This window comes from Geotrypetes seraphini, chromosome 2 (genome assembly GCF_902459505.1).
Source record: "Geotrypetes seraphini chromosome 2, aGeoSer1.1, whole genome shotgun sequence".
Taxonomy (NCBI): Eukaryota; Metazoa; Chordata; class Amphibia; order Gymnophiona; family Dermophiidae; genus Geotrypetes; species Geotrypetes seraphini.
In genome coordinates, this window is record NC_047085.1 from 485698292 (window position 1) to 485725260 (window position 26969).

At 43.5% G+C, this 26969-nt stretch overlaps 1 protein-coding gene across 13 annotated transcripts in view; it reads left to right on the forward strand.

Annotated features, from left to right (window-relative positions):
* Positions 1-26969, forward strand: part of OBSCN (obscurin, cytoskeletal calmodulin and titin-interacting RhoGEF) — a 762040-nt gene that overhangs the window by 724253 nt on the left and 10818 nt on the right. For all 13 annotated transcript variants that reach the window (XM_033931804.1, XM_033931806.1, XM_033931805.1 and 10 more), the window contains 5 exons: positions 4942-5064; positions 8331-8498; positions 13345-13450; positions 20846-21085; positions 26126-26349. In XM_033931804.1, the coding sequence (XP_033787695.1) occupies positions 4942-5064; positions 8331-8498; positions 13345-13450; positions 20846-21085; positions 26126-26349 (861 nt within the window). The remainder of the gene's footprint in view (positions 1-4941; positions 5065-8330; positions 8499-13344; positions 13451-20845; positions 21086-26125; positions 26350-26969) is intronic.

Sequence of the window (26969 nt, forward strand, 5' to 3'; positions counted from 1 at the left end):
ATTCTCAAACTGTTAATATACCATTGTAATTCAATCTTCTTTATTTTGATTTCCCTCTTTTGAAAGAATATGATGAGAAGTTATAAAATCAACAGCTTCTGAATAATCAGTGAAATAATTTTCCAAGAAAATTCAAACGTAGCCTTGCTGGAAATAATAAAGCAAAGGGTACATTATTTTTTGCAAGGCGCGTGCATAGCGGAGAAAAAAATCTTCCTCTGCGCTGCCACCTTACTGGAATAATCCTGGAAACAAAGTATTTTCTTTGATTGATAAATTAACTGCTTCCCCGACCGAATCGCTCTAACAATCATGTCCTTATGGGCATTGTTCAATGTTTTAAATATAACAATGCGAGAACCTTTGGTTACCTTCCCTTAAAGTTCCCAGAGGATGTGCTCTCTCCACTCTTAGGGGACCAGCATCATTAGGTAAATTCAACTGTATAACCAACCAAGATTCTAAAAAGGCTCGCAGGTCCTTTTCTAAAATATTTTCGGGTATACCAACAAGTCTCGGGTTATATCTCCTATTGCGATTTTCCAGGTCATTTACTTTTTCTTCTAAAATCCTACAAGTGTTGATTAGTCTCTGATTTTCTGTTTTAATCTGCTTGACTTTAAGAATAAATGGGATACCCATATGGGATCCCTACGAGGGTTAAGATAAGGAAATTGGGTCATTAGGGCATAGACAGGGGGTGGTTAAGCAGAGTGGGCAGACTTGATGGGCTGTAGCCCTTTTCTGCTGTCATCTTCTATGTTTCTATGATATTTGTCTCCAGTGAATCTATTCACTGTCCAATTGCTATCATATCTCTATTCAGCACAGCCACACTATCTCCCACTTCAGTTATTTTGTCCAAAAGAGATTTTAGTTTTAAATCCAGTGATGCCTCCACAGTTGCTGATATTTCTACCATTATTTCTGCAGCCGTCCATGCAGTGGCGTACCAAGGGGGGGGCGGGAGGGGCGGTCCGCCCCGGGTACCAAGCCCTGAGGGGGTGCTCCCGGTCCGGTCCAGTTCCCCCCCCCCTGCGCCGGGTGTCGCGTCTGGAAACAGCCTGCAGCAAGATCGCGATGCCAGAGATCTTTGCCTGCTTCGACTGTTTCCTCCGCCACGGTCCTGCCCCTCCTCTGATGTCAGAGGAGGGGCGGGACCGCGGCGGAGGAAACAGCCGAAGCAGGCAAAGATCTCTGGCATCGCGCGATCTTGTTGCAGGCTGTTTCCCCAGGGCAGTAGCGTACCAAGGGGGGCGAGGGGGAGGTCCATCCCGGGTGCCGCCTTAGGGGGGGGGTGCACAGCTGGCCCGGTCCCTATCGCGCTCCTACCCTCCCAGCGAAAGCAGCATCGGCGCCATTATCGAAAAAGGTAATGGCGCCAGGCCTTGGAGCACCAAGGCAGACCGCTTCTCCCCCCTCCCAGCCGAAACCCCGCTGACCATCCTATCTCTCCTCCCCCAAGTGAACCTTTCCGACCCTCCCAGCGAAAGCAGCAAACCTCCCTCCAGTAGCGTCGGCTTTATCCTCCCTCTGCCGCATCACTGATGACGTCATCAGTAACGCGGCAGAGGGAGGAGAAAGCCGCGAAGGAGGTTTGCTGCTCTCGCTGGGAAGGTCGGAAAGGTTCACGGGGGGGGGGGGAGATAGGAGGGTCAGCGGGGGTTCGGCTGGGAGGGGGGAGAAGCGGACTGCCTCGGTGCTCCATTACCTTCTTCGGGCAGCAGCAGCGTTTACAATTCGCTGCTGTTGCCGGCTTCAGGCCTTGTTCTCTGCCTGGTCCTGCCTACTTCCAGTTTTCATGAAGACAGGACCCGACAGAGAGGAAGGCCTGAAGCGGGCAACAGCAGTGAATTGTGAATGCTGCTGCTGCCCGATGAAGTTCAGGACATCGGGGAAGGAGCAGGAAGAAATCGACTGCTGGCTTGGGGGTGAGGATAGGGAAAGAATCGTGGAAGTAGAGAAATCGGCACGATGGCTTTGTGCGGGCTAGGGGGAGAGAGAAAGAAAGGAAAAAATAAAGAGGGGGGGCCAGGGGGAGAGAGAAAGAAAGGCAGAAAGAAAGAGGGGGACCAAGGGGAGAGAAAGAAAGGCAGAAATAAAGAGGGGGTCAAGGGGGAGAGAAAGAAAGGCAGAAAGAAAGAGGAGGGCCAGGGGGAGAGAGAAAGAAAGGCAGAAAGAAAGAGGGGGACCAAGGGGAGAGAAAGAAAGGCAGAAATAAAGAGGGGGGCCAGGAGGAGAGAGAAAGAAAGGCAGAAATAAAGAGGGGAGCCAGGGGGAGAGAGAAAGAAGAAGGACCAGAAGAAGGACCAGAGACTCATGAAATCACCAGACAAAAAAGTAGGAAAAATGATTTTATTTTCAACTTAGTGATCAAAATGTGTCCGTTTTGAAAATTTATATCTGCTGTCTATATTTTGCACTATGGCCCCCTTTTACTAAACCGCAATAGAGTTTTTTAGCGCAGGGAGCCTATGAGCGTCGAGAGCAGCGTGGGGCATTCAGCGCAGCTCCCTACGCTAAAAACCGCTATCGCAGTTTAGTAAAAAGGGAGGGGTAATATTTGTCTATTTTTGTATAGTTGTTACTGAGGTGACATTGCATAAAGTCATCTGCCTTGACCTCTTTGAAAACCCGCGGAATATAAATGATAATTAACATTTTCTCTGCGTACAGCGTGCTTTGTGTTTTTAAAATTTTATTGTTGGTAGATCATTTTGACTTGGCCACAAAGGTAAGGGGGAGGGAGGGAGGGGAACTGCTGAAAGACATCTAGTAATCCTTGCAGGCTTGACTGCAGGGAATTATTTTTGTAAAATCATGTTTTGTTATGTGACTGGCATTATCTAGACTTTAATTTCTATGAATGAATAGAATGAAAATGATATAAAATTACTTGCTTGTTTTTATGTGCGTGCGCTGAAGGAAAGTGGAGAGAGAGTGGGCTGAGGATGCTGAAGGGAAATGGGGAAGAGAGTGGGGAGAAGACGCTGATTTATAAATTGACAATTGTACAGAATATTGTTTCTTTTTATACTTTAATATAAACAATTCAAGGCTTGTGTGGATGGAATCAGGTGGTTTGCGGGGATGGGGACCGAGCTTACGGGGATTAGTCCAATAAAATGGTATTTTTTTATTTCTCATTATTTGTTTTATTTTTATTTGTTAATTTATAAAGTGGTGATTGTTATGTATCAGGTTTTTCAAATTTACATCTACTGTCTTTATATTTTGCACTGTATTAGAGGACATGTGTTACTGTTTTTTGTGGTGTTGCATTGTATCCAGGGTCTGGTTTCTTGGCGGATCAGTTTAACTTTTGTCTACATATTTCTATTTTTAGTTTGTGATTATTCCATTTTGGGCGAGGGTGTATCTCTGTTCTGTGTGTTCTGAAAAAGACATAGTTTTCAGTTGGCATTGACTACAGGACCAATTGACTGTGCGGGATCTGGCTTGTTTAGTTTTACAATGTATGTGTTGGTGTTCTAGTGCTCACTGCAATGTTTAAGATGCAGCCTTTTCCTAGGTACACTCTTGTGGTGCGATATGTAGATTGGTACTAAAAATCATATTTTTCATATAGATGGGGGGGGGGGTGTCAAAAAATGATGGGCCCCGGGTGCCACATACCCTAGGTACGCCACTGCGTCCATGCTGTCCCGGGCTGAGATGAAGCAACTGCCACTTTGCACTCTCCAGCTCTGATATTATCCTTTTCTTTCCGTATCAATTTCGCTGCCATAATCTCTTTTCCTTTTAAATTTTTTGTTACACGATACTCCAAAACCGATTTTCTTGTATTTAAAGCTGTTCTGTAGGATTTAGAAGTCGGGCCTGGAGGAGCTGTTCAGCACCATAGCCATTCTAGAACCCAACTCAGCAATTTAAACGAGTTAAGTACCAACACATACGTGTATAAAAAGGTATTTCAGAACTTACAAGTGTATGTCTGCTATTTTAGAAACCTACACATGTAAACACTCCTAGTTACGAACAGAAGCCACAATATTAATACACTCTAAATTTGGGGGGGGGAGGGGTGAACAATGGGGAATTAAGAAAGAAATATCCGAGATTGGTATACATGTGCATTCCCTTTCTGAACTAGGAAATATGCGTGTAGATTTTGGTTCCACCCAAGCCCTAAACAAACCACACCCTTTTCAATATGTAACTACTGGCTTTGTAAATTTGGGTTTTCTGTGTGTATTCAGGTGTGAAAGCAGTAAGCTTAGCAGGGTTTAGAAAAGGTTTGGATAATTTCCTAAAAGTAAATAATCTCCCTCCAACCTCCCTATTCCACCTGAATTTACAGCACTTTTATAAATATAATCTGTTATCTTCATCTTATCGTAACTTTACGTTGCTATTTATCCCCAACAGGTTCTGTCGGACATTACCTACTAAAATGTACATATTACATTTTCGCTCAGCAAATTGTATTTCTATACTATTGCCTCCTGAGGTCTCTGATCTCTGTATTTCCTCTGAATATCTACTTATTGTATTTCGCTGAATGTCCAGCACTCTTGATTGTAAACCGCCTAGAAATCGCAAGATTGTGGTGGTATAGAAGAATAAAGTTATTATTATTATTATTATTCAAGTCCAATTATTAAGATGAACTTGGGAAAATCCACTGCTTATTCCTAGGATAAGCAGTATAAAATCTGCTTTACTCTTTGGAATTTTGCCAGGTACTCTGATGATCTTATGGGTAAGTTTACCTGGATAAATCGCAAACAGGGCTTCTAAAATAACCACTCTATTGTGTTTGTATTAAAACATGATTTCTGTTTGGTTTGGTCCTTTCTCATGGTAAAATTGTTTTATACTGCAGAATTATTAGACTCTACACCAACAAAATAAAAGCATTGTATGTCCAAAATATTAGTGGAATGATAAATTTTGGCTTTGTGTGTCTTTCTATGACAGAAATCCCGTGCTGTCCAACAAGTCCAGACATTGCCCAAGTGAATGAATCTGGTGCTCTTGTAATTTGGAAACCAGTAGAGTCCAGCACCCCAGTGACCTACACTTTGCAGAGCAAGGAAGAAGGTAAGATAGCCAGAGTTTCCTGTTAACATTTCATCCTCTTCAGGCCAACTGAAAATGGATGTAACTGGCTCTCTCCCAGAGGATCCCAGTCAGCATAAACTCATTGAGCCTGTAGCCTTTAATATTATTAGACTGGACTCTGTATTCCTTAAACAACTTTCTTTAATACAAAACTTAAATAAATAAACACTGTTCAGTTGATCTCAAGGAAGTTCTACTTATACAAGTTCACACTATACTGGCATGTCCTATGTTTAGGGAAAGCCAAGTAGTATATTTTAACATACTATGTGAAATAAAAATATTGTGCTTCAACTTAGCCCATTAAGCTGTATTTAGACTAGCAGATTCAAAGCTAGTAAATTCAGGCTAAGCTGTATTTAGATTAGCAGATTCAAAGGTGTAAACCAGATGGGGAATAATTCATTCCTATGGCCATATGCAGCTCTAAAATGGAGTCTGCTATCTCCTCACACAAAAAGAAGCAGCCAGGAGAAAGGGTGGGGCTCAGCCTACCGGATGTACCAGCAGTACACTCTGGACCTTATCTTAAAGAAATACACTCTATTTAAATATTCCAGTAAAGGCAATCTGAATATGGGGGCAGAACAATGGATACTGAGTTCAAAGAAGCATGGGATGAACACAGAGAATCTAGAATCAGGAAATAATATTAAAAATTGAACTAAGGCCAGTACTGGGCAGACTTGCATGGTCTGTGTCTGAATATGGCCGTTTGGTGGAGGATGGGCTGGGGAGGGCTTCAGTGGCTGGGAGGGTGTAGATGGGCTGGAGAAGGTTTTAACGGAGATTTTGGCAATTGGAACTCAAGCACAGTACTGGGTAAAGCTTTGGATTCTTGCCCAGAAATAGCTAAGAAGAAAAAAATCTAAAAATTTAAATTGAATCAGGTTGGGCAGACTGGATGGACCATTCGGGTCTTTATCTGCCGTCATCTACTGTGTTACTCTACAGCAGTGCCTCGCAAACTTTCCAGCCGGTGGAATACTAAATCCAGTGCCCCAGTCGGAAGACACCCAGAAAAGCGTGGATGTCAACATGATGATGTCATGCACATGCATGATGTCATCGCATCGATGACTGAGCATGCGCAAAGGGCCATCTGGTCACATCCCACTTCGATGTAGGGATCCGGGAGGTGCGGGGAGAAGAGGAGAGACACCGGCCAGGAGGAGAGTCATCTGTGCCGGCTGACTTCCTACTTCCTAATTTCTCCTTCCTCATCATCTCGCCATGAGAAGCACGTCCTGTAGGCAGTCAGCTGCATGGATGACTCTTCTCCTCGCCAGTGTGTCACAGCACACCTGAAGTCTCAGGAGGCACACTGGTGTAGTGCGGCACACAGTTTGCCATACACTGCTCTACAGCATCAAGGGAAAAACAAAGCCTGATTCTACCACAGGACAATTGTAGGGTGGCTGCATAGAAATCATTGCACTCCTTTGCCCAACACTATAGAACAGATGTGCAGGCAGATCAAGATGTAGCCTTTAGGGCTTGTGTCTTGATTACAGGCTTGTCTGGAGCCCAGCCTCATTAAATATTCTTTGGAACTACCTACACCAGGGATGAGGAATAAGAGCCGCTAAACAGTCAGGTTTTCAGGATTTCCCCAATGAATATGCATAAGATCTATTTGCATACAGTGAAGGAAGTGCATGCAAACATATCTCATGCATATTCATTGGGGAAATCCTGAAAACCTGACTGGATTGTAGCTCTTGTTCTCCACCCCTGACCTACACCTTTGGACTGGTCTGGAGGGATGATGAAGAAGGAGAAATTAGGGCTTACCTGCTAATTTTCTTTCCTTGAGTCCCTCTAGACCAGTGGTCTCAAACTCAAACCCTTTGCAGGGCCACATTTTAGATTTGTAGGTACTTGGAGGGCCTCAGAAAAAATAATTAATGTCTTTTTAAAGAAATGGCAATTTTTCATGAGCTAAAACTTTTTATAGTTTATAAATCTTTCCTTTGGGCTGTCTTAATAATAATATTGTAATTTATAGTTAAAGAGACATATGATCAAGAAGCTGTTTTATTTTACTTTTGTGATTATGATAAACATACCGAGGGCCTCAAAATAGTACCTGGCGAGCCACATGTGGCCCCTGGGATGCGAGTTTTGAGACCACTGATCTAGACCATGCAGAACTCACTCATAGTTAAGTCTAGGAGACAGTGTTTGGAAGTTCTAGCTGCAAAATGCCTTGAGTTCTGATAGCTCTAAGTGTTTTGTTTCTCAAGTGTTTCTTGTCCTTGGTTCTTGATAGGGATTAGTTACAGTACATCTATGGTTTTGGGTTATTGTTTTTTTTTAATAAATGCTGGCTGGTTGTGGAATGCACAGAACCCTTTATAGAATGAAAGGCATTGAGTCAGTGGTTTGCAGTCTTCATCTTCTAGAATGAGAGCATATACTCATGTGTCTTGATTGGAGTGCAGGAAAAAAAATTAGCAAGTAAGCCTTAATTTCCCCTTAAAATTAAGAGGGGCATTTCTGATGTAGGGAAGTGGTGTAGCAAGGAGGTTAGAGGGGGTGGACTACCCTGGGCACTTTCTTGGCGGGGGTGCTGACACCTTATCTTCTATCCGCCCACCCACCTCTTCAAAATCTTCAGTGGCAGCCAGCAGCAACTCGTAGTCATGGCTGGTGCCAGCCTCAGCTCTTATTCCGACATCACCAGAAAGTGATGTCAGAGGGAGCGCCGAGGCTGACGCGAGCAGCAGCTAGGAGATGCTACTCACTGCCACCGAAGATTTCATAGAGGTACACGGGTCGTGGAGGGTGCACGCCAGGGAAGAACGCGATGGGGCACACGGCATGGTAAAACCAGGTACCACCATCCTGGGCACCTCCTTCCTTCTCTACACTGCTGATGTGGGGCCAGATTTTATCCGAATAACAACTAAATTCAGCCATTATTCGAATAATTATCTGTTTAGAAGGACTGCACAAATAACTTTAAATGAATATGATAAATGGTTAGAGCAGCAGGCTGAGATCCAGGGAGACCAAATTCTGCCCATAGCAACATACAGAATAATGACTTCCCACCTGTGGATTAAGACTCCAAGCAATAATTTCAAACATTTTATAAAAATTCATGCAATTAATAATTATTTCTTCTTTATGTTGCCTCCCTCTCTCTCTCTCCTTAAAATTTCTCTTATTTTCTCTCACTCTTTTCTTCTCTTTCTCCCTGTTTCCTTTTATCTTCCTCCCCTTTAACCTGTTTTTTTTAGGTGGAGACTGGAAAACTCTTGCCTCTGATATATCGGATTGCTGTTATTGCGTTAATAATCTATCCAGAGGCCGTGTGTATTTGTTTCGTATTGCCTGTATCAGTAAAGCTGGGATGGGACCGTACAGCAACCCGTCTGTCAAAGTCAAGATTGGTGCAGAAAACCAGGGTAAGGCATTTTGAGGTGCACTTTGCGCACTTATACTCTCTACCACTCCAAAAGTGAATGTCTGTCACTAATTAGAAGAGCCATGGTTTGAGTGAAATTCAGTTTTGGGATATTATTGTATCTTATTGTACTTTTCCATTCCTCCATTCCATGTGGCAAATTTATTTTCTTACTTTTTAAATTTTTTTCTGTAGTTGTTTTTTTTTTTTTTTTTTTGTAGTTTTGGAACCTATGGGGGGTGATGTTCAAAGCAATTTAACTGGCCAGAAATGGCTCCTGGCTAATTAAATCACTTGTTTGGGGCTAACCTGTCATTTTCAGTGACAATTTTGCTGAAAATGACCGTTAGCGCCTAATACAAAACTGGCTATTGGGGGTGGGGGGTGGGGGGGGCATTCCAGGAGGTGGAGTCAACACTTGGCTGGTTAAGTATTGATATTCAGCATAAAAGTCAGTGCAGAAAAATCATACTTAATCACTATGATGAAGCCAGTGTCTTAAATCTGGAAATTCAGTGCCAGAGCCCAGACATAGCCCAGCATTGAATGTCCTGACAAAATGCCTACTGCAGTCAGCAAAACAACCCCTATGTGTTTCTTAAGGGCCAAAGAGGCAAAAAGCATAAAGCTCTACTCTGAAAAGTATTTGGTGTTGGCTTCAAAATATCCAAATGAAAATACAAACTAGCAGCTCGATATTCAAAACTAGTGATCCAGATTGATTTATTTATTCATTCAATTTTCTCTACTGTTCTCCTAGGAGAGCTCAGAAACGTTTACGTTAATGTATTCAGGTACCACTGCACGACTCTAGAAATCAAAAGGTAGTAGAAGTGAGCCAAGTATAGGACAGTCAAGCCATTGTGACATCACTGATGAGGTTGGCTCTTAGGCATTGGTGGAATGAGGCATTATGATGTCACAATACCAGCTCTGGAGGCTGAAGCTTTTCACACTACTTATCTATTCAATTTTCTATGCTGTTTTCCCAGGAAAGCTCAGCATGGTGTACATGAGTTTATTCAGATACTCATGCATTTTTCTCTATCTGTCCCAGCGGGCTCACAATCTATGTAATGTATCTGGAGCAATGTGGGTTTGAACCCACAACCCCAGGTGCTGAGGCTGTAGCTTTAACCGCTGAAAATCATATTACTGCCTCAACACTATCTAGTTAATGTTGGGATGTTTCAGGGGCAGAGCCAACAGTTATCCAGGTACCATTAATATTTATCGGATAGCTATCAGGCAGGGGCAGACCACTGGAACAATAGCGACACAGAAGAGGCAAGTGATGCACAAACCGGAAAAGTAGAAGACGGTGCAACAAGTAGGATGAAGAAGAGCAAACGTTATTAAAATAGCCCAACGTAGCTGCGTTTTGCCTACGGCAGACTGCTTCGGGGGCAGCAATTAAAGGGGATTCTAAAAGCACACTTCCCTTCGGTGCAGGTAAGGTCTGCTGCCACCAGCCACGGCACTCCTTCTCAATATACAATTGCTTATTGGAACAATAGGGCAGGGCCTGAGGGCCCACAGCAGTAACCTCCATTTAGTTTAATCACTTTTGATAGATGGCTAAGGGCCCTCAACCCTTATTGCTTCAGGGCCCAGATCACTGTTAGTCTACCCTTTCTATATGGACAAGTTAAGACAGTGAAATAACAAAGCTAGCTGCCCGATAACTTCCCGTGGTTAGTGGTTACCTTGTGTCCAGATATTTCATGCCAGTGTCCAGTTATGTCCTGGCACTGAATGTCAAGGTGTAGATTTAAATGCCACGGTCGGTGTTTTGAAGTCAACATTGACCACAGTATTTACAATTTAGATGGTTAATACTAGGCAGAGGGGAAGGGTGTTAGTTAATAAAGCCTACTCTTGAGTAGGTTACACAGATTTTTAAATGTGCTATTACTTTTGTAAACCTTTCAACCCTCCTGCCCCATCCCAGGGATTGAAAGAGTTTTCAGAATTTTTTTTTTTTTTGGAGGGGGGGCCATCATTTAAAATCTATTTAAGTAGATCTGTTCAATTTATGTATATCTACCAAAACAATAGACTCACTCCTTATAAGGCCTAGTAGCCAAACTCCTCACCAATTACATAGAGGACCACAACCTACTCCACCCCATGCAATCAGGATTCAGAACAAACTTCAGCACAGAGACATTACTAGGCTCCCTCATGGATACCGTTAGACAACAACTTAGTACAGGAAAAAAAATGCTACTCATACAACTGGACCTATCGGCGGCATTCGACCTAGTAGACCACAACATCCTTCTACAGATCTTAGATGCAATAGGCATCTCAGATAAAGTATACGCCTGGTTCGAAGGATTCCTAAAACTCAGAACCTACAGCGTAAAATCAAACAAAGAAAAATCAGAATCCTGGTCAAACCCCTGCGGCGTACCACAAGGATCTCCACTATCCCCCACCCTCTTCAATCTATACACTGCCTCTCTAGGAACTCATCTGGATAATCTAGGCATAACATCCTATAGCTATGCGGATGACATCACCATCCTCATCCCATACGATCATTCCAAACCAACCATGACGGACGAACTTCACCAAACACTGGAAGCAGTCACAACCTGGATGGAAAATCACAAACTTAAACTCAACCAAGACAAAACCAAATTCATCCTCCTAGAAAACGACAAGATCCAAACCACAACCATACTAGACATAAACGCAACCAAATATCCCATCCAAACAACCATAAAACTACTAGGCATGACCATAGACAGATGCTGCACAATGCAACCGCAAATAAACAAAACAACTCAAAAATCATTCGCAATCATGAGAAACCTGAGACAAGTCCGAAAATTCTTTGAAAATACACAATTCCTACTTATAGTACAATCCCTGATACTAGGCATATTGGACTACTGTAACATACTATTCCTCCCATGTCCAGCAAATACGATAAGACAACTCCAAACAATCCAAAATACAGCCTTAAGACTCGTCTATTCATTGAAAAAACACGACCACATCACTGAGGCCTTCATCAACTCACACTGGCTCCCAATCCAAGAAAGAATCCAATTCAAATTCTACTGCATATTATTTAAAACCCTACACGGAGACAGCCCATCATACCTGAATAATCGCCTCATCCAAGCAACCAACACCAGACACAGAAAAACGCACTCCCCATTCATACCCCCCCCATCCAAAGAAGTAAAAAGAACAAAACAACATGACGGCCTCCTAGCCACACAAGCTGCAAGACTGGACAAACAGATTTCCAACCTTCTGATGACAACCCCAGACTATAAGACGTTCAGAAAAGAAATAAAAACCACACTTTTCAAGAAATTCCTAAAACAGCAATAACAACACGACCTCTAAAAGCCCTTAAGATCTACATCTAACCTATCTAGCTATTCATTATAATTCATGTAATTATGTAATTCTGTAATTATGTAACTCTGTAATTCTATAATTCTCTAACTCTGTAATTCTGTAATTCTGTAATTCATTGTAATCCTGTCCTTAAACTAACCTTTTGTAATCCGCCTTGAACCGCAAGGTAATGGCGGAATAGAAATCCCGAATGTAATGTAATGTAATGTAATAATCAACCAATCAAACATACACTTAGTGCAAAGTAATTCCTATTTCAGTGGGAATTCTGACTCCACTTGCTCAAAACGAGTCCGTGGTCATGGAATTCTTCATTATTCCCTTACTGATAGAATTATTATTTGTTAATTTTTAGATTTTTTAGATTTATATACTGTTATATATCATTTTCAAACTTCTTTATAACTTCTTAGATAGATATAAAAGTGTAATCACTTATCTTCAATCTTTATCAGTTCCCCTTCCCGACGCGTTTCGAAGTCCTTTTTCAAGGTCGGGGGAACGATAAGATTAGGTAATCTTACTCCAATATTCTGCCACCGGCTATCCGAAAAGATAGCCGGATAGCCAGAGAGAGATGCTCATGTACCAGGTATCTTCAACTGCAGAGTCTCTAGTTATTCGCGGTTTCAATAGCTAGAACGCTGGCTGTTACAAAAAACCGCCAATAACATATAAAAAGTTATTCGCGGATTTTCCGTAATCTATGGCCGGCTCGCATCCCCTGCGAATACAGAGGGAGAAGTGTATTTAGTAAGTTAAACTGTCTGGTATTAGCCATCTAAATTTTTTAAAGTACACGGATAGAGAAGTTTTACATTTGCTCTAAATATCAGGTCTTTGTAGCTGACCCCCCCTCACCCCATGGCAGTGGGTTTCTGACAGAACTAAAAAGGAGAAAGTATTTACACTTAGGACTCCTTTTACTAAGCTGCGTTAGCGTTTTTAGCGCACGCAGCATTTTAGCACGAGCTAAACCCGCGCTACGCAGCTAGAACTAACGCCAGCTCAATGCTGGCGTTAAGGTCTAGCGCACGCTATTCCACCCGTTAAAGTCCTAACACGGCTTAGTAAAAGGAGCCCTTAGTTTATTTACAGACTTTTTGGGGTTTTCCTGGGGGAGAAGGGGGTGAACCCACCCTCTAACACTTCTTTTACCCAGGTGGAAGCATCGAATGCCAACCGGGTGAGGGACTGACGGAGACTGCCTTTGGGCCAGGTCGGGCACCTGGACCCAAAGCCGCCCTGAAGGGGGCGCTACATAACTAACAACACCAGAGACCTAATTCCAGGCATGGGTCATGCGAACATCCTGGATAGACCCAAAAAGTTAACCAAATCAAGTAAAACCTTTCTCTTTAGGGGATGCGTAGCTTAAGAATATATTTGAACTGGCAAAAAAAAAAGTTTCAGTTTTCTTTTTCTTTACATTATCCCTCTCCCTTTTTCCTTTCTTTTTTTTCTAGCATTCTTGCACTCCGCTGTAGCAGAGGTCCCAGAAGCCCTAGACAATAAGAGTACAGCATTTGCTCCAGCGCTCCAAACATACGACTTCAAATCCGAGATCAAAAGGTGAAAAAGTAGAAGCATATGAGGCCAGTTTCATGGCTGGAGCTGAGATTTTTCTCATATTCTCCTTCCCCCATCTTCCCCAACCCCCAGCTTTCACGTACACGCATACAAATACCACCTGCAGCAGCACCACCCTTGCAGGCAGGAGGAGAGGTTCATTCTCCACAATTTGCCATCTTGCATTTCTGTGGTCTTCCACATAGTTTTAAGCTTCATACTATGCAGTAGGGATGGGCTGTCATTTGCTAATAATAGTGCACACTATGTGCAAAGATGGTGCATGTGTTTTAAAGAGTATGCACACTCAGTGGCGTACCAAGAAGGGACGGGGGGGGGGGGGCAGTTCACCCCGGGTGCACGCCCCAAGGGGGTGCACAGCTGGCCACCCTCCAGTGTTCTCCCTAGGCCGGCAAACTGCGGCTCTTTAGCCACTTGAGTGCCACCGCCGCCATCGGGAATAGGCCGGCGGCAGGTTCTCCCTGCTCTTCCCTGCGGGGCCGACCAACTCTCGCCGCCCGACGTCAATTCTGATGTAAGAGGACGTTTTGGGCCAGCCAATCGCTGCCTGGCTGGCCCGGAACATCCTCTCCGACATTAGAATTAACGTCGGGCGGCGAGAGTTGGTCGGCCCCCGGGGAAGAGAAGCAGGGCAAACTCGGTGCCGGCCTGTTCCCGATGGCGGAAGTGGCAGCCTATTCCCCAGCGGCAGTGGCAGCATTTTCCCAATGGTGGTGGCATGGGGGAGGGGAGGGCAGGGAGAAAGAAAGAAAGGGGGGCAGGGAGCCAGAAAGAAAGAAAGAAAGAAAGAGAGGGGGCAGGGTGAAATAAAGAAAAAGAAAAAAAAGGGGCACGGAGAGAGAGAGAGAAAGACAGACATAGAGAAAGAAAGGGGGCATGGATAGAGAAAGAAAGAAGGGAGCAGGGTGAAACAAAGAAAGAAATGGGGCACAGAGAAAAAGACATAGAGAAAGAAAGGGGGCATGGAGAGAGAAAGAAAGAAGGGGCAGGGTGAAACAAAGAAAGAAATGGGGCACGGAGAGAGAGAAAAACAGGCATACAGAACGAAAGGGGGCATGGAGAGAGAAAAAAAGAAGGGGCAGGGTGAAACGGAAAAAGTTTGGGGAGGGAGTGAGGTCTGGAGGAGAGGAAGCATATAGGAGGCTGAAAGAAGGGAAGAAATATTGGATGCACAGTCAGAAGAATAAAGTGCAACCAGAGACTGATGAAATTACCAAACAAAGGTAGGAAAAATGATTTTATTTTCAATTTAGTGATTAAAATGTGTCCGCTTTGAGAATTTATATATGCTGTCTATATTTTGCACTATGGTCCCCTTTTACTAAACCGCAATAGCGTTTTTTAGCGCAGGGAGCCTATGAGCGTTGAGAGCAGCGTGGGGCATTCAGCGCAGCTCCCTGCGCTAAAAACTGCTATTGCGGTTTAGTAAAAAAAGGAGAGGGTATATTTGTCTATTTTTGTATAGTTGTTACTGAGGTGACATTGCATAAAGTCATCTGCCTTGACCTCTTTGAAAACCCGCGGAATATAAATAATAATTAACATTTTCTCTGCGTACAGTGTGCTTTGTGTTTTTTAAATTTTAATGTTGGTAGATCATTTTGACTTGGCCATGAAGGTAAGAGGGAAGGAAGCTGCTGAAAAACATCTAGTAATCCTTGCAGGCTTGACTGTGCAGGGAATTATTTTTGTAAAATCATGTTTTGTTATGTGACTGACATTATTTAGACTTTAATTTCTATGAATGAATAGAATGAAAATGATATAAAATTACTTGCTTGTTTTTATGTGTATGCGCTGGAGGAAAGTGGAGAGAGAGTGGGCTAAGGACGCTGAAGGGAAATTGGGAAGAGAGAGTGGGGAGAAGACGCTGATTTATAAATTGACAATTGTACAGAATATTGTTTCGTTTTATACTTTATATAATAAGTTCAAAATAAAACAATTCAAGGCTTGTGTGGATGGAATCAGGAGGTTTGCGGGAATGGGGACTGAGCTGACTGGGAGGGGATGGAGACAAATTTTTTCCCCCTGTCATTCTCTAGGCTCTGCCACGAATCGATTTCAACTACGTGCGGACATGCGGGGTGTCAGTCGGGTTGAAGTAGCCGTTGTAGCGCAAGCGGGCACAGGGTATGGCTCTCAAAAAAAATCTTAATCGTTGTACTGCTGATTTTGGTTCTTTTGACTAATGAGTTTGCCTACCACTGCCCTAGGGCCTTTTATCCGGGCGCTGCGCCCGGCTAATTTAGATGATTGCCCAGCTGCCATCTATTGCGAATCCTGCCACTGCTCAATATTTTTTTTTAAAAAACAATCCCCGCCTCTCACCGACTTGGCAATTTCCCACCTTAGCCCGTAGCGAACTCATGCTTCGGAGCTTAAAGGTGTGCATGCCAGCTTCCCTTCTCTTCCCTCCATAACCGGAAGTTACGTTCTGGGGGGGGGGAGAAGAGAAGTCGGCACGCACACGTTCGAGCCCCGGAGCATGAGTTCACTAGGGCTAAGGTCAGCGACGGAGGGAAGCTAAGGGAGACAGGTCAGCGACGGAGGGAAGTTAAAACTTGTCTTGCTGCTCTTCCTTGCTTCGGGCCTTCCTGGCTGCCAGGTCCTTCCTACTTTCTGTTTCTGCGAAGGCAGGACCCGGCAACGGGAAGGCCCAAAGCAAGGAATAGCAGCAAGAGGTCAACGATGGAGGGAAGCTTGCGACTCCATCGATGGGAAGAGAAATGCTGCTGCTGCTGCATCCAAGGGGGGAAGAGAGATGCTGTTGCTGCACCCAAGGGGGGAGGGGAAGAGATGATGATGCTGCTGCACCCAATTGGGGAGGGGGCAAGAGAGAAATGCTGTTGCTGCACACAATTGGGGAGAGAGAGGGGAGAAGGAATACTAGGGAAGGGAGAGGTAAGAGATGCTAAGACTATGGAAGTAAATGAAAGGAAAGGAGCTACCAGACCATGGAGGGATGGGGGAGAGATGTCAGGGGGAGGGGGAGGGGGAGGAGGCAGATGCCAAACCAGGTGGAAGGAAGGAGAGAAAGGAAGGAGAAGAGATGCTAGATAATGGAGTGGGAGGGGGAAACGGAAGGAGAGGAGAGAGATGCCAGGGCATGGGGGGAAGGAAGGGAAACTAAAGGAGACAAAATGCCAGACCAGAGGGAAAGAAAGGAGAGGAGGTGCCAGAGGGAGAGATAAGTGGGAGATGCCAGGGCATGGGGGGAAAGAAGGGAAGGAGATAGAGATGCTAGACCATGGGGTGGAGTGGGAAGGAAGGAAGGAAAGGAGAAGAGAGAAATGCCAGAGCATAGGGGAGGGGGTGAAGCCAAAATGAATCATGTACAAAGGAGAGAAAGGGCACAGGATATACAGTTTATTGAAGGGACATAGAAAGAGGGAAGATGCCATATGGAACAGAGAAAGGGATAGTGGATGCAAGGGGCAGAGAGAGGGTGGACAGTAGATGGAAGGGGTAGAGAGAGAGAGGACACAAGCTGGGTGGAAGGGGCAAAGAGGGCAGATGTTGCATGGAAGGGAGAGAGGACAAACGCTGTATAGAAAGAAGAGAGCAAAGAGAAGATGATTAAAGCAGAAACGACAAAAGGTAGAAAGATTTTTTTGTTGCTTTACTTAGAATCAAGTAGTATTGTAACTGTATTGATAACATTTTATAAATAGAAAATGGAAATAAGGTAATTTTTTGAACTAAACCAGGGGTAGGGAACACCGGTCCTCGAGGGCCATATTCCAGTTGGGTTTTCAGGATTTCCCCAATGAATATGCATTGAAAACAGTGCATGCAAATAGATCTCATGCATATTCATTGGGGAAATCCTGAAAGCCCGACTGGAATATGGCTCTCGAGTTCCGGAGTTCCCTACCCCTGGACTAAACCCTTTTCCTCAGGTCAGGACAGGATACCATAACAGTACTATTCTGAAGAAAGATTTGGCTTCTGAAAGCTAATTGAAAAATGGATTACTCCAATAAAATGGTATTTTCTTATTGCTCATTATTTGTTTTATTTTTATTTGTTAATTTGTAAAGTGGTGATTGTTATGTATCAGTTTTTTAAAATTTACATCTACTGTCTTTATATTTTGCACAGTATTAGAGGACATGTGTTACTGTTTTTGTGGTGTTGTGGTGTTGCATTGTATGCAGAATCTGGTTTCTGGTGGTTCAGTTTAACTTTTGTCTACATATTTCTATTTTTAGTTTGTGATTATTCCATATTGGGTTAGGGTGTATCTCTGTTCTGTGTGTATGAAAAGAACATAGTTTTCAGTTGGCATTGACTGCAGGATCAATTGACTGAGCGGGATCTGGCTTATTTAGTTTTACAATGTATGTGTTGGTGTTCTAATGCTCACTGCAGTGTTTAAGATGCTGCCTTTTCCTAGGTACACTCTTGTTGTGCGATATGTGGATTGTTACTAAAAATCATATTTTTCATATAGATGGGGGGGTGTCAAAAAATGATGGGCCCCGGGTGTCACATATGCTAGGTACACCACTGCGCACACTTACCCAATAGTTCTTGTGTGTGCAGTGGTGTAGTAAGGAGGTGGTGGGGTTGGGGGGGGAGGTGGACTTCCTCAGGTGCAGTTTTTGAGGGGGTGCTGGTGCCTCTGCTTTGCTCCTGTGTACCTCTTGGGATGTTTGCCGGTGCAAGCATCTTCCACTTGCTGCTCACGCCGGCCTCGGCTCTCTTCTGACATCACTTCCTGGTCACCGAACCAGGATGTGACATCAGAAGAGAGCCAAGCTGGTGCTTATGCTCCTGGACTAGAGAATTTATTGTTTTTTCATCTCTCCCTCCTGAAGAAGATATCGAAACAGGGCCTGTTGAGCGGAGATACAGTGCTAATATGAATTTGCACACATGAAATGGAGACTCCAGCTGCTTTAGCTAAGTAGTTTGATTGATTGACTTTGTAAATGTTCTTTCATGTTCTTTTTCTATCTACTCCTTATTTATTTATTTATTTATTTATTTAAATGAATGGAGACATAGCATCAACATGAATTGGAATATATGAACTGAAAATTTAGTTAATCCAGTTGGGTAGTTTGATTGACTGATTTTGCCACGTTTGTTTCATGATTTTTTTCCTACTGACAACGGTACTTGGATATGAACTTTGATATGAATTGTTGATTTTTATATGAACTTTGGAATTTTTGAACTCACCTATTTTTGGATTTGGGGATGTTGTTTTCATTTATTTTTTGAAATTGTTTTGTTCTTGAATTTTTTGTTTTTTTAAAAACATTTCTATTTTTCCTTGTCCCCACACTGGATGCACATTTGCACTTTATATTTATTTATTAAGGTTATTTAAAAATATAAGGATATTATGATGTACGGGGCAGGATTTATTTAGACCTTTGGTCTAAGTGCTAGTCACTTATGAATACCTGCCTGGGGCTTTTGGCTACTCGTGGGGATAATTGAGCCCGTACTGAAATCCCTTTATTTAATCACTGAGTTCATCTAATGATTGAGCTTGTGGTGCAACCACCATCCTAGTGTTGGTTTAGCAAGGAAAATCTTAGCAATTTTTTTGAATTTGAATTTGGCTTATGCCGGTGAACATTTCAAGAGGTATGCGGGGAGTGGGGGAGGGGGGAAAAAGCTCAAGTGGCAGGAAGGAGGGGGGCCACTCAAGCGACGGGAAAGAGCAGGACAGTACATGGTGTGGCGATGTCGGGTGCAACCGCCCCGGGTGCTAACCTCCCTCCCTACGCCACTGTGTATGTGTGATGTTTTGTGCATTCGCACACTATCAGAAAGAGTGAGCATGCAAGAGGCATGTACCTTCTTACACATAGTTGGCACTCTTTTGCAATGAGTGCACACTGTTGTCAATATTCATTATGAAACTAAAATAAAAAAACCCCACAAAGAGACCTGACCCTGCTGTGTAGTCTAAGTACCACAGAAGTGCCACATGGGTAGCCTGCACAAGTCACGTACAGAGCACTGGAGCATCCTGAGCTAGAATCCCACCCTGTGCAGTATTCTTCCTACAGCCCCCACCTTGCTCACCATGCCACGGTGTCAGATCAAAAGCGCGCCGGGACAAAGGTGCGAGCAGACAACTGAGCACAGCGTGGAGGTGCGCACCGAAGAAAAAGACTGTTTTTAGGGGCTACGACGGGGGGTGTGGAGGGGAACCCCCCCACTTTACTTTATACAGATCGCGCCGCGTTGTGGGGGCGTTGGGGGTTTGGGGGGTTGTAACCCCCCACATTTTAGTGAAAACGTAACTTTTTCCCTAATAACAGGGAAAAAGTTAAGTTTTCAGTTACAACCCCCCAAACCCCCCACAATGCCGCCGCGATCTGTATTAAGTAAAGTGGGGGGGCTCCCCAACAAAAACCCCCCGTCGCAGCCCCTAAAAACAGTCTTTTTCTTCGGCGCACGCCTCCGTCTTGCGCTCAGTTGTCGGCGCATGCCTTTGTCTTCCACGTTACTGTCTATGAACCCCATGCCACAGGCACAAGGGAAGACAGTGATCAGGGAGCGATATTTGCCTACTGTCTCCAAGCACCTTGTTTATTTAAAGCATTTATACCACTAACTAATGACTATGAAGTCAATTCAGAGTGGTTTACACAGCCAGCTTTGATGGACATATGAACATTAACTTCAGTAATGATGGTACAGTACATGATTTACAATATATGAACTATAAACAAGGAGTAACACTACACAGCTAGCGTTATGACAAAATAACTTAGCAATGGTGTTACATACAGAATTAGATTGTGCGGCCTCGCTTCGCACACAGCCTACTGGATGGTCTTGAGCGCCTCTGCTGCTCGTCAGGAAAAGAAGTCTGGGAGAAGCCTTATGGGTGAGATGATCAGAAGGGGACCACATGAGTAGAAGGGTTCACAGTCATTCGCACGCGGGACAAAGCCGCACCGACATTTGAGCCCAGACTATTGGGTGCAAGACTCCAGTGCGCCGCCGGAAAAGTTAATTTTAAAGAGCTCCGACGGGGGGTGGGCGGGGGGACCCCCCCAGTTTATTTAATAGTGTTCACGCTGCCATTGGGGGGGTTGGAACCCCCCATTGTAGAGGAAACAACTTTTTCCCGATTTTTTAGGAAAAAATTAAGTTTTCTGTATAACGTGGGGGGTTGCACCCCCCCCCACACCCCCCCCAATGGCAGCGCAAACAGTATTAAGTAAAGTGGGGGGTTCCCCCTACACCCCCCATCGGAGCTCTTTAAAATTAACTTTTACAGCGGTGCGCTGGAGTCTTGCACGCAATTGTCTGAGCCAAAATGTTGGCACGGCTTTGTCCGGCGCACTTTTGTCCCATCACCGAGTAGAAGTCATGGCATTCTTGATTTTTTTGTCTCCACAGCGGTCGTTTCGGTGTTGTAAGACAATGCAGGGAGAAGTCAAGTGGCAGGGTGCTTGTTATTAAAATGATCCCTTATAAGCCAGAGAATAAGCAGTCCACTCTCACAGAGTATCACGTCTTGAAGAAACTCCATCACACCAATATAGTGCAACTACACGGGGCCTACGTGAGCCCCCAGCACTTAGTACTGGTCCTGGAGCTTTGCGAGGGGCAGGAGCTGCTGCGTCATTTGGCTGAAGGGTAAGATGACTTTCCAATTTATCTGGTTTTGTTATTTTTTTTTTTTTTTTAGTGGAGATAGGGAGGCTGAATGGAATAATTTCACATTTTGGATTAAGGATTTCTAGGCACTAATACTCAATGTGAGTTATGTGTTTGCTGTCAAAGTAGTGAACTCATAACTCAATTATGAGTAGAATGAAGGAGTAGCCTAACGGTTAGTGCAATTGACTGAAGTCCTGGGGAACTGGGTTCAGTTCTCACTGCAGCTCCCTGTGACCTTGGGAAAGTCACTTAACCCTCCATTGCCCCAAGTACAAAAAAAAGCTTAGATTGTGGTCCCAATAAGGACAGAAAAAGTACCTGCATATAACACGTACAATACTCTGTATGTCTAGTAGCACTATAGAAATGACTAGATTTTCAGTTATTATGCAGATCAAATTTGGCCATTTTAATCTGGCCATATTTTATCCATCTAATAAGGGGCTGGCTTGGGGGAGGAACAAAGGTGAACCCAGCACTTATACATTTAGCAGTAATATCCTGCTGATAAATGAATCAAGTTCCGCGAAGACAGGCTACTGGGCTAGATGGACCATTGGCCTGACCCAGTAAAGCTATTTTTATGTTCTTACTTAATTTAGGCCTGCCAAATACCAGGCCTATATTAAACAGATAGGGCCCAATATTCAAAAAAGCTGAGCTTCCAAATTTTTATTCCTAAATTAACAGGCCAACGGGGAAGAGCCTTACTCAACTCCGGGCTGGGGGTTGGACTGGCGAGAGTGAGTCCAAAACCCGGACAATCTTCCTCCAGTCCAGGAAACAGTTTGGACACCTGGACAGTCCTCTAAAAAAAGGACATGTCTTGGTGACCCTATTCTCCCCCTTCTTTAAACCTGACTCTAGCACCTCCCCTTTTCTCCTTCTCCAAATCCTGCTCTTTCTCCCTTCTTTCCTTACCAGCACGTTCATGCACATAGATTAAAAAAAACACCATAGCCTCCTCCCCACCCCAAACAGGCAAAACATTTTCCTGGGGCCATCCACAGGCAGCACATTTTCCTCCTCCCTCCTCCCCCAGAGTCAACACTTGCCCTCCAGGATTTGAGTATGATTGAACTGTCATATTCTGTAAAGGGACTAATATTAAGAGCAACCCAACCTCAGCCCATACTGCTCTCCTGGACTTCAAAAAGTACCACTACACAACCTGTCTGAATGCTGGGCTCTCTACAACGACCTCACTAATCTCATTATTCAAAACATTCCAATCAGAATTAAGATTGGTTATGGAGACATCGAGCCAACGTTGGAAAGGCTCAAGTCTATAAAAGGTACTAAAAGGTGCCAAAAATTTTAGGGTGATAAGCACCAATTCTCTAACAGCGATTATGCACATAATTGCTATTACAGTGGCATGCTCAAGGCCCAGCAGAAGAGGAGGCCGATCATTGGGCACCGGCACCAAACACAGGACATGCCGGTGCCGGTGCCCAGATGACGGTAAGAAGCGGCGGGGGGGTGCCCAATCATGGAGGGGGGATGCCCAATCATGGCGGGGTGGGGAGCCGGATCGCGGCGGGGGGGTGTCCAATCGCGTCGGGGGGGTGCCGGATCGCGGGGGGGAGGGTGCCAGATCGCGGGGGGGGCGCTCATAAATCGAGCCACGCTCGGTTTCCGAGGCGCCGATTTTGCAAATGTTTTGCTCGTCTTGCAAAACACTCGCAAACCGGTGCACTCATAAACTGAGGTACCACTGTATATAATACTAGCATAAACTGGCAGTCACACGCCTAACTGTAGGTGTGAAAGTCATACTAATGGTCATCTCTTTATCAACATTGGACAGGTCTACTAGTAAAAGTTGTTTTAGAAACTTCTAGGTTGGTCTTATGTATCAACTAAAACTAAGGACTCCTTTTACGAAGCTGCGTCAGGGCATTAACGCGCGGAATAGCGCGCGCGCTAGACGCTACCGCCAGCATTGAGCTGGCGTTAGTTCTAGCCGTGTAGCGCGCGGTAATATCCTGCGTGCGCTAAAAACGCTAGTGCACTTTAGTAAAAGGAGCCCTAAATGACAAACGTATCAGGTTTAATTAAGATTGAAAAACTTACTCAGGCAGAACTGAAAAATAAAGAGGTGTCAGGCTCCAAATAAATAGCATATCCTCTTTTTTGGGGGTATGCTCAGCATTTCCCTGATACCAGTATGCATTAGTCATATTTCCTTCTTATTCAGTTCCCACCTGTCAATTATGAACATTAGATAAGAGTGTGAGTCCACCGAGACAGATAAGGAAAAATGCTTGTGTACCTGAATGTAAACCACTTAGGGCTCTTTTATGAAGGCGCATTAGTGGTTTAATGTGCGTAATAGCACATGCTAAACCACCGGCCGCGCTACCGCTACAGCCTCCTCTTGAGCCAGCATGGGGGTTAGGGCGTGATTAAAAGTTGCGTGTGCTAAAGCTACTAACGCAGCTTCGTTAAAGGAGCCCTTAGGCTATAAAAATACTAAAAAAAAAATAATAATAATAATTTAATAGGAAGGTAAAAAAGAGGGTAAGGGTATATTCTTGTTATTTTTGAGAATCTTTATTATCCCATATCTCCTTTTATCAACCAGCTTTGTTTTGAAATGGGCAAGTTTGTCTTCCTTTTTTCAGGTCCTTCAGATTGTGAAGCCTTAAACTGCAGCTTAGTTAACCTACAACTTCATTTGGAACTGACTAAAAATGTCAGGCCTGATATCCAAAAAGACTTTGCCATGTAGGAGAGTCTCTTATCTAAATATGTTCCACTGACCGGAGTATTCAGCCATACTTACCCAGACAGTGCTGCTAAATATCCAGGCAGACCCCCATGGCAGAGCCAGGAGTTACCCAATATGTGACTATCTGGAAAAAATTAAGACAGCATAAACTCTCCAAACATTATTTGGGTAGTTGTCCTGGTATAGGTCTGAATATCACAAGTAGCCAAATAAATTCCAATGGCTGTATTTTAAATATTACAAAGAAAAATGGGGAGATCCAATGATCCACAGTGAAAACAATCCACCGATGAAAACAAAAACTGTGGATATAGATGTTCTGGAGATAATTTATTCACCGCTGACATATAAAACCATGAAAATTCAATTAAAAAAGTACAATGATAAAAATACTGTGATAAAAATCCAACCGGACCCTACACGGTCCATGTTTCAGCAAACATGCCTTCCTCAGGGGTCCAATGGTTTGCAACCTCGGATATAAAGAATTGGACTGAAAACAGTCTATTGTCTTTAAACATGTGAGCAAAGAACACCGCAGACAAGCTGAAGTAGCAAAAAAAAAAAAAAAAAGCATTTGCTCACATGTTTAAAGACAATAGACTGTTTTCAGTCCAATTCTTTATATGTGAGGTTGCAAACCATTGGACCCCTGAGGAAGGCGTGTTCGCCGAAACACGGACCGTGTAGGGTCCGGGTGGATTTTTATCACAGTATTTTTTATCATTGTACTTTTTTAATTGAATTTTCATGTTTTTATATGTCAGTGGTTAATAAATTATCTCCAGAACATCTGTATCCACAGTTTTTGTTTTCATCGGTGTATTATAAATATTAACTTAATCCATAGCATTGCCATTTGGAAGCTTTCAGACATGAGAAATGTCACCCTCCTCTATGTATGTATGTTTCAAATGTAATTTTTCCATAGTCTGATTTCAGGAAGGAGGCTGGGCACAGGAAAGAGAGTGATGTGATACTCCAGTGGCATAGCTATGAGTGGACCCAGGCCCACCTACTTTGGATTCAGGCCAACCCAGTAGTGGCATAGCATTGATGTGGCTGGCAAGGATCCCCAAGCAGTGAAGAAAAAAAAAGAGGAGGAAGGAGCCCCTACATAGACAAATCAGTGATACCAAAAATATATAAAATCTCTTTCATTCAAAAAACACCAACAGCTGAAAAGACCCGATACAGACTGTTTTTGGCATAAAGTTACATGTTTAAGGACGGTCACAAGAATATTGGTCAATGCTTATGGTGAGAAAAAAGATACTATCCAAAAAAAATTGCTTCTGACAACAAGGCACTGTAAAAAAACAAATAGCAACTAAAGTCAAGTTTATTATTATTATTATTATTATTATTATTATTATTATTATTAAGTTTCAAGTTTATTAAAAGATTTTTTTAAACCGCTTAATCAGGTTTCTAAGATGTGTACAATATAAAATTACATAAAAACATATTAAAACATAAAAACATATAAAAACAAGGGATACTGGATAAAATCCAAGTGTCATAATAAAGCACAGATAAAACGTGTGGACCTACTTCAAACAATAGGAAAGTGGGGAAGAACTACAATCGTTATAGAAAAGTGCAACATAAAAGGAAAGTACAATAGGTTAGGGTAAAAAGTAACAGTTTACTTTAATTTTGTCCTTAAAAGGACAGTTGTTATCCAAAGGCGTCCTGGAACAAGAATGTTTTTAGTTTTACTTTAAATTCAAAAGTAAAACATGGGACCCCCAAGCCCCAAGAGCTGAAGACTCCCCCTCCAGGAGATTGGGGGGTCACTTCGCTATCCCAACCCCCTGGTACTTGTAAATTCTTTAGCTCTTCGCCAACAGCGAGCCACAACGCTTTTGCCCTACTCACATCAGCCTGAGTCTTCCCTCTGTTGCAACTTCCTGTTCATAGGATCAGGAAGTTGTGTCAGAGGGAAAGCTCAGACACAACTACTCGCTGCTGGCAAAGACTTAAAGGATTTAAAGGTACCAGAGGGATTAAGGAATGCAATTAAGTGACACCCCCCCCCCCCCCAATCACCTTGCAGGAGGAAGGGAGAGATAGCAGGTGGAGGGGTGGTAGGCCTACCTATTTTGGGCTCAGGCCTGCCCAAAATTGGGTGTTTGGCTACACCTTTGTGATACTCTGCAGCTGAAATACATTTGTGCAAGAGAATTTTTCAGAGACCTGCCATGGAGATAGCTGTTAATGTTCTGACCCATAAAGTCTTCCTCTCAAACGAAATATCTGATATATGTGTTTCTGTTTAGAATGTCCTATTCGGAGTTGGAGGTGAGAGACTACCTGTGGCAGATGCTCAGTGCTGTGGAATTCCTCCATGCAAACCAGATCCTTCACCTGGACCTGAGGTCCGAGAACATCATAGTTACCGAGCACAAGCTGCTCAAGGTCTTAGACTTTGGCAGTGCTCAAATTGATGCCCAAGACAAAGTCATCACTGTAGAAAGATACCGGGACTTTATGGAAACCATGGGTGAGTATCTCAGTCAAAAGAGTTGCTTATTTATGGTAGTATTCAAATCACTTTTGGCTGAAATCCAAGTGTAACAATTGAGCTCTGAGTTGAAGGTCCTTTCTTAGCGCTTTAACCGAGACTGAAAACCTACACAGGAATAGGGTGGGACAGGGCCAGTGACAAAACTCACAGGGATGGGACAGGGAAATTGAGTTCTTGCAGGGATGGGGAAAAATTTATCCCCGTGTCATTCTCTAGTCCAAATCACACTTATCTTGAAAGGCGCTGTAGAAATGTTGAATCAACTTCCAACAGGAATCCTGTTTTGCAACACAAAAACACTGCTATAGGGGAAGATTGTGGCAGAATCCATTTCACCGGCTCTCAATATGACTTGACTTTTACCTGCCTCTGGCCTTATACTTTTTTAGGACTATCTGCAACCCAGAAATTTTCAGCCTGTCCCTGAAAAATCCTGTTTTAGTAAGATGTGGAGGTTTTTTCTTTTTTAGCTGATGATAGAATGTGAATGTGCCCTTTTGTTTATGGCACTTTGTTCTTTTTGCACTGAAGCATTACACTCCACATTATTGAAATATGGTTATTTGAGTGTTTTTGATAGTTTTGAGAACAAACAA